The following is a 7,500-nucleotide window of genomic DNA, read 5'->3' as shown; positions in this document are numbered from 1 at the left end:
TAGATAGCCGCTCTAAAGTAAACCGCGATGTCATCGTCCAGCTCAGTTCAGTTCTCATATAATGCTGTCAGTGCAGGAGATCAATAATATTGCTGAATATTAAGTGTCCCCAATTGTGATTTTTTTTTTGTCATAATTCTGAGTTTTTGTGTCATAAAAGTATGATGTGTCTGTGCTGTGGTATTAATGGGCTTCCGTATGTAAGCGCATCTCTATTTCACATTCATCCTCTCATCTTCTGACTCATGATTGAGAAAATCAAAATAGGAACAGAAAGAGGAGATTGAGCAAGACTGTTCTCAGAATCTCACTGTCCTCTTGTGTTTTTCAGAAACGAGACGGAGACATTTATCAGGTACAGTTTATGAGTGTCAGAGAGTCTGATGAGTGAATGACTGTGGTCTGATTATGATTTATGACTGTGAGAGAGTCTGATGAGTGAATGACTGTGGTCTGATTATGATTTATGACTGTGAGAGAGTCTGATGAGTGAATGACTGTGGTCTGATTATGATTTATGACTGAGAGAGTCTGATGAGTGAATGACTGTGGTCTGATTATGATTTATGACTGTGAGAGAGTCTGATGAGTGAATGACTGTGGTCTGTGATTTATGACTGTGAGAGAGTCTGATGAGAGAATGACTGTGGTCTGATTATGATTTATGACTGTGAGAGAGTCTGATGAGAGAATGACTGTGGTCTGATTATGATTTATGACTGTGAGAGAGTCTGATGAGAGAATGACTGTGGTCTGTTAATGATTTATGACTGTGAGAGAGTCTGATGAGAGAATGACTGTGGTCTGTTAATGATTTATGACTGTGAGAGAGTCTGATGAGTGAATGACTGGTCTGTTAATGATTTATGACTGTGAGAGAGTCTGATGAGTGAATGACTGTGGTCTGATTATGATTTATGACTGTGAGAGAGTCTGATGAGTGAATGACTGTGGTCTGATTATGATTTATGACTGTGAGAGAGTCTGATGAGTGAATGACTGTGGTCTGATTATGATTTATGACTGTGAGAGAGTCTGATGAGTGAATGACTGTGGTCTGATTATGATTTATGACTGTGAGAGAGTCTGATGAGTGAATGACTGTGGTCTGATTATGATTTATGACTGTGAGAGAGTCTGATGAGTGAATGACTGTGGTCTGTGATTTATGACTGTGAGAGAGTCTGATGAGTGAATGACTGTGGTCTGATTATGATTTATGACTGTGAGAGAGTCTGATGAGTGAATGACTGTGGTCTGATTATGATTTATGACTGTGAGAGAGTCTGATGAGTGAATGACTGTGGTCTGATTATGATGTATGACCTTCAGAGAGTCTGATGAGTGAATGACTGTGGTCTGATTATGATGTATGACCTTCAGAGAGTCTGATGAGTGAATGACTGTGGTCTGATTATGATTTATGACTGTGAGAGAGTCTGGTGAGTGAATGACTGTGGTCTGATTATGATTTATGACCTTCAGAGAGTCTGATGAGTGAATGACTGTGGTCTGATTATGATGTATGACCTTCAGAGAGTCTGATGAGAGAATGACTGTGGTCTGATTATGATTTATGACTGTGAGAGAGTCTGATGAGTGAATGACTGTGGTCTGATTATGATGTATGACCTTCAGAGAGTCTGATGAGAGAATGACTGTGGTCTGATTATGATGTATGACCTTCAGAGAGTCTGATGAGTGAATGACTGTGGTCTGATTATGATTTATGACTGTGAGAGAGTCTGGTGAGTGAATGACTGTGGTCTGATTATGATTTATGACCTTCAGAGAGTCTGATGAGAGAATGACTGTGGTCTGATTATGATTTATGACTGTGAGAGAGTCTGATGAGTGAATGACTGTGGTCTGATTATGATGTATGACCTTCAGAGAGTCTGATGAGAGAATGACTGTGGTCTGATTATGATGTATGACCTTCAGAGAGTCTGATGAGTGAATGACTGTGGTCTGATTATGATTTATGACTGTGAGAGAGTCTGGTGAGTGAATGACTGTGGTCTGATTATGATTTATGACCTTCAGAGAGTCTGATGAGAGAATGACTGTGGTCTGATTATGATTTATGACTGTGAGAGAGTCTGATGAGAGAATGACTGTGGTCTGATTATGATGTATGACCTTCAGAGAGTCTGATGAGAGAATGACTGTGGTCTGATTATGATTTATGACTGTGAGAGAGTCTGGTGAGTGAATGACTGTGGTCTGATTATGATTTATGACCTTCAGAGAGTCTGATGAGAGAATGACTGTGGTCTGATTATGATTTATGACTGTGAGAGAGTCTGATGAGAGAATGACTGTGGTCTGATTATGATGTATGACCTTCAGAGAGTCTGATGAGAGAATGACTGTGGTCTGATTATGATTTATGACTGTGAGAGAGTCTGATGAGTGAATGACTGTGGTCTGATTATGATTTATGACCTTCAGAGAGTCTGATGAGTGAATGACTGTGGTCTGATTATGATTTATGACTGTGAGAGAGTCTGATGAGAGAATGACTGTGGTCTGATTATGATGTATGACCTTCAGAGAGTCTGATGAGAGAATGACTGTGGTCTGATTATGATTTATGACTGTGAGAGAGTCTGGTGAGTGAATGACTGTGGTCTGATTATGATTTATGACCTTCAGAGAGTCTGATGAGAGAATGACTGTGGTCTGATTATGATTTATGACTGTGAGAGAGTCTGGTGAGTGAATGACTGTGGTCTGATTATGATTTATGACTGTGAGAGAGTCTGATGAGTGAATGACTGTGGTCTGATTATGATTTATGACTGTGAGAGAGTCTGGTGAGTGAATGACTGTGGTCTGATTATGATTTATGACTGTGAGAGAGTCTGGTGAGTGAATGACTGTGGTCTGATTATGATTTATGACTGTGAGAGAGTCTGATGAGTGAATGACTGTGGTCTGATTATGATGTATGACCTTCAGAGAGTCTGATGAGAGAATGACTGTGGTCTGATTATGATTTATGACTGTGAGAGAGTCTGGTGAGTGAATGACTGTGGTCTGATTATGATTTATGACCTTCAGAGAGTCTGATGAGAGAATGACTGTGGTCTGATTATGATTTATGACTGTGAGAGAGTCTGGTGAGTGAATGACTGTGGTCTGATTATGATTTATGACTGTGAGAGAGTCTGATGAGTGAATGACTGTGGTCTGATTATGATTTATGACTGTGAGAGAGTCTGGTGAGTGAATGACTGTGGTCTGATTATGATTTATGACTGTGAGAGAGTCTGGTGAGTGAATGACTGTGGTCTGATTATGATTTATGACTGTGAGAGAGTCTGATGAGTGAATGACTGTGGTCTGATTATGATTTATGACTGTGAGAGAGTCTGGTGAGTGAATGACTGTGGTCTGATTATGATTTATGACTGTGAGAGAGTCTGGTGAGTGAATGACTGTGGTCTGATTATGATGTATGACCTTCAGAGAGTCTGATGAGAGAATGACTGTGGTCTGATTATGATTTATGACTGTGAGAGAGTCTGGTGAGTGAATGACTGTGGTCTGATTATGATTTATGACCTTCAGAGAGTCTGATGAGAGAATGACTGTGGTCTGATTATGATTTATGACTGTGAGAGAGTCTGGTGAGTGAATGACTGTGGTCTGATTATGATTTATGACTGTGAGAGAGTCTGATGAGTGAATGACTGTGGTCTGATTATGATTTATGACTGTGAGAGAGTCTGGTGAGTGAATGACTGTGGTCTGATTATGATTTATGACTGTGAGAGAGTCTGGTGAGTGAATGACTGTGGTCTGATTATGATTTATGACTGTGAGAGAGTCTGATGAGTGAATGACTGTGGTCTGATTATGATTTATGACTGTGAGAGAGTCTGATGAGTGAATGACTGTGGTCTGATTATGATGTATGACCTTCAGAGAGTCTAATGAGAGAATGACTGTGGTCTGATTATGATGTATGACCTTCAGAGAGTCTGATGAGTGAATGACTGTGGTCTGATTATGATTTATGACTGTGAGAGAGTCTGATGAGTGAATGACTGTGGTCTGATTATGATTTATGACCTTCAGAGAGTCTGATGAGAGAATGACTGTGGTCTGATTATGATGTATGACCTTCAGAGAGTCTGATGAGTGAATGACTGTGGTCTGATTATGATGTATGACCTTCAGAGAGTCTGATGAGTGAATGACTGTGGTCTGATTATGATGTATGACCTTCAGAGAGTCTGATGAGAGAATGACTGTGGTCTGATTATGATTTATGACTGTGAGAGAGTCTGGTGAGTGAATGACTGTGGTCTGATTATGATTTATGACTGTGAGAGAGTCTGGTGAGTGAATGACTGTGGTCTGATTATGATTTATGACTGTGAGAGAGTCTGATGAGTGAATGACTGTGGTCTGATTATGATTTATGACTGTGAGAGAGTCTGATGAGTGAATGACTGTGGTCTGATTATGATTTATGACTGTGAGAGAGTCTGATGAGTGAATGACTGTGGTCTGATTATGATTTATGACTGTCAGAGAGTCTGGTGAGTGAATGACTGTGGTCTGATTATGATTTATGACTGTGAGAGAGTCTGATGAGTGAATGACTGTGGTCTGATTATGATTTATGACTGTGAGAGAGTCTGATGAGTGAATGACTGTGGTCTGATTATGATTTATGACTGTCAGAGAGTCTGATGAGTGAATGACTGTGGTCTGATTATGATGTATGACCTTCAGAGAGTCTGATGAGAGAATGACTGTGGTCTGATTATGATTTATGACTGTGAGAGAGTCTGGTGAGTGAATGACTGTGGTCTGATTATGATTTATGACTGTGAGAGAGTCTGGTGAGTGAATGACTGTGGTCTGATTATGATTTATGACTGTCAGAGAGTGTGTGTGTCTGATCAGTGTGTGTCGTTCCTCAGGATCTGGGCCGTCGTGATCAGGACACCTACGACACTCTTCATCCTGGGATGAAGAAGAAGCCTCTGCCCTGAGAACACCCGAATGCTTTCTACATTATTTAAGCTTCGTTAATCTCCAGTTCTGCTCTGTTGTCATTGTTTGACGATGTTAATTTGTACAATGTGTGTGTAAGGCTCTCAATGCCAATTAACATAGTACATTTTTTTAATAATATATTTCTAACTTGAACAGTGTCCAATAATTTTCCTTGTTACTGTATAAGATGAGTAAAAAATATTCTTATTTCTAATTTAAATAAAAGACTTTCTTAAATCCCTCCCTGTTCTAGTTGATGCTTGAGCTCTTCTCATGTCTATTTTAAATACAGTTGACCAGCAGGTGTCGCAATAAAACAGTTAGGAAATGTTTATTGTGAAATAAACTAAATCATTAACTCGCTCCTGGTCAAAACTTATAACTATTTCAATCAGCTTTGATACACCACGTGACCAATCAAATTAGAAGAACACAAACTCCTGCATAAATATACATTCGTGTAATTTAAATGTATTTAGATGATATTAATGATAAAATAAAAAAATAAAAAAAATACAAATTAGGCTACTTGAAATAATAACAATAATATTAAATTATTTTACTTAAAAGTAAAAACAAACCTTGTAGCCTATATCTCTCTAGTAGATTGTTGTTTAAATAATTTGCCTGTTTGTGGGTATGTTCATTAAATGTCAAGAATTCGCTGCTTAACTGGTTTGTCCTGTTCATTTCTACTTTACAAAACACCAAACCAAACAAAAGCCACGAATTCCTCAAACTTCACTTCGGCTCTAACAGCTTCAGAGAGGAGAGTTTTCTAGAAATCATTTCAAATCCCCCACAGAGTTCTGATTTCAAGAGAAAAAACATAAGTTTATAGTTTAGTGCACAAACCAAAGGTCAGTGAGAGAGAGAGGGAGTGTGCGCGCACGTGCGCGTGCCCAGCGGTGGGTGGAGCCCACGTGAACACGCAGGTGTGTGTGAACGCTCACCTGAACACAGACTTCAAACAGAGTTTAATGATGAGTTTATCAGCCTCTGGATCTTCCTGTAGAAACTCAGCTTGTAGTCTGTTTTTATTCCTTTAATGCTGACAAATGGCGGATCTGAAGAACACAGTTTAACATGGATGAAGAGAAAAGCGCGTGAGAACATGAGGAATAACAGAGAAATACACTGAGAGAATAAATCAGAAACATGACGAAACTACTGAGCTTCATCTGTGTGATCCTCTTCACATTGATGGGTAAGACAAAAAACTCAAACACTGCTGAGGACTCGAGTAGTGTGTGTTAGTTAGTCAGTTATATTTGTAAATTACGGTGACACTTTACTATAGGGGTTTTGTTCATATTTAGCTAATATTTAGTAATCAGTTTATGTTAATTAATTTACTAATGCACTGTTGAAATCAAAAGTTTTATCTGTTATCATTAAGTTAATGCATTGATTGACATGACATTAAACCGTTGTGTTTTTATTAATAAACGTTCACAAAGGTTAATAAATACTGCAACAAACCCACTAAAACCAGCCACACGCATAGTTGTGTTTTAGCTGTTGTTTTTTCAGCAGGGAGTCCATAAGTTGTGTTTCGGTGTGTGTGTGTGTGAGAGAGAGATCTGCTATGTGGTGCAGTGACATTCTTCTGTCGGTAAAGTTCAACCAGCCTCAAAAACCATTACTCACTTATTTATGACTGTCGTGGAGGAAATGTGTGCAGAACTGTGTGTGTGTGTGTGTGTGTGTGTGTGTGTGTGTGTGTGTGTGTGTGTGTGTGTGTGTGAGTGAGTGAGAGAATGCGTGTGTGTGTGTGTGTGTGTGTGTGTGTGTGTGTGAGTGAGTGAGAGAATGCGTGTGTGTGTGTGTGTGTGTGTGTGTGTGTGTGTGAGTGAGTGAGTGAGAGAATGCGTGTGTGTGTGTGTGTGTGTGTGTGTGTGTGTGTGTGTGTGTGTGTATGTATTGATTTAGAAAAGGGACAGTGTACATTAATCAACATTCGTGAATGTAAATGTACCCAGATTAGCCCGAAGGCTAGTTTTCATCGCTAGTCCCTCTGCCAGATGTTATTAGGCCTAAAACTAGAGAAGAGGGTAAAACAATTACAACAATAATAGAACTAGAACATGTAAACAACTCTGTAAAATACAATTAACATACAAAAAGACGAGATATATGTACACAATAATAATAAAAATGTGAGTTTTTATGAGTTAAATATAACAAATGATAATGACATTATTAATAGTAATAATAGAGGAAGCAGCAATAATGTTCACATTGTTGATTATGAAGCCATTTCTTAAAATTATTCTTAAATGAGTTTAACGATGAGCATTCTCTAATTGATTGTGGTCCAGAAATGCAGTGATGTGATTCTCTGAATGAAATACAGAGAAAGAACGAACCGACCAAAGAACGGTTCCTACAATCCGCTCTAATTGAACCTCTAGTTACTCTCTCTCTCTGTGTGTGTGTGTGTGTGTGTGTGTGTGTGTGTGTGTGATGGGTAGGGTTAGTGTT

General features: G+C 38.9%; 2 protein-coding genes across 2 annotated transcripts in view; both read left to right on the top strand.

The window, feature by feature from the left end:
- Positions 1-5,257, top strand: part of fcer1gl (Fc receptor, IgE, high affinity I, gamma polypeptide like) — a 9,713-nt gene extending 4,456 nt beyond the window's left edge. The window contains exons 4-5 of the mRNA XM_081374180.1: positions 332-355; positions 4,941-5,257. Coding sequence (XP_081230306.1) covers positions 332-355; positions 4,941-5,012 — 96 coding nt within the window. The 3' untranslated portion in view covers positions 5,013-5,257. The remainder of the gene's footprint in view (positions 1-331; positions 356-4,940) is intronic.
- Positions 5,258-5,874: 617 nt separating this feature from the next.
- nectin4b (nectin cell adhesion molecule 4b) overlaps positions 5,875-7,500 on the top strand; it is a 31,955-nt gene continuing 30,329 nt past the window's right edge. Inside the window, exon 1 of the mRNA XM_081373459.1 lies at positions 5,875-6,223. Coding sequence (XP_081229585.1) covers positions 6,175-6,223 — 49 coding nt within the window. The 5' untranslated portion in view covers positions 5,875-6,174. The remainder of the gene's footprint in view (positions 6,224-7,500) is intronic.

Source organism: Scardinius erythrophthalmus (genome assembly GCF_964197995.2).
Source record: "Scardinius erythrophthalmus genome assembly, chromosome: 9".
In the NCBI taxonomy this organism is placed as follows: Eukaryota; Metazoa; Chordata; class Actinopteri; order Cypriniformes; family Leuciscidae; genus Scardinius; species Scardinius erythrophthalmus.
Note: the sequence above shows the minus strand (reverse complement) of the source record. Positions and strands in the feature narration are given on the sequence as shown.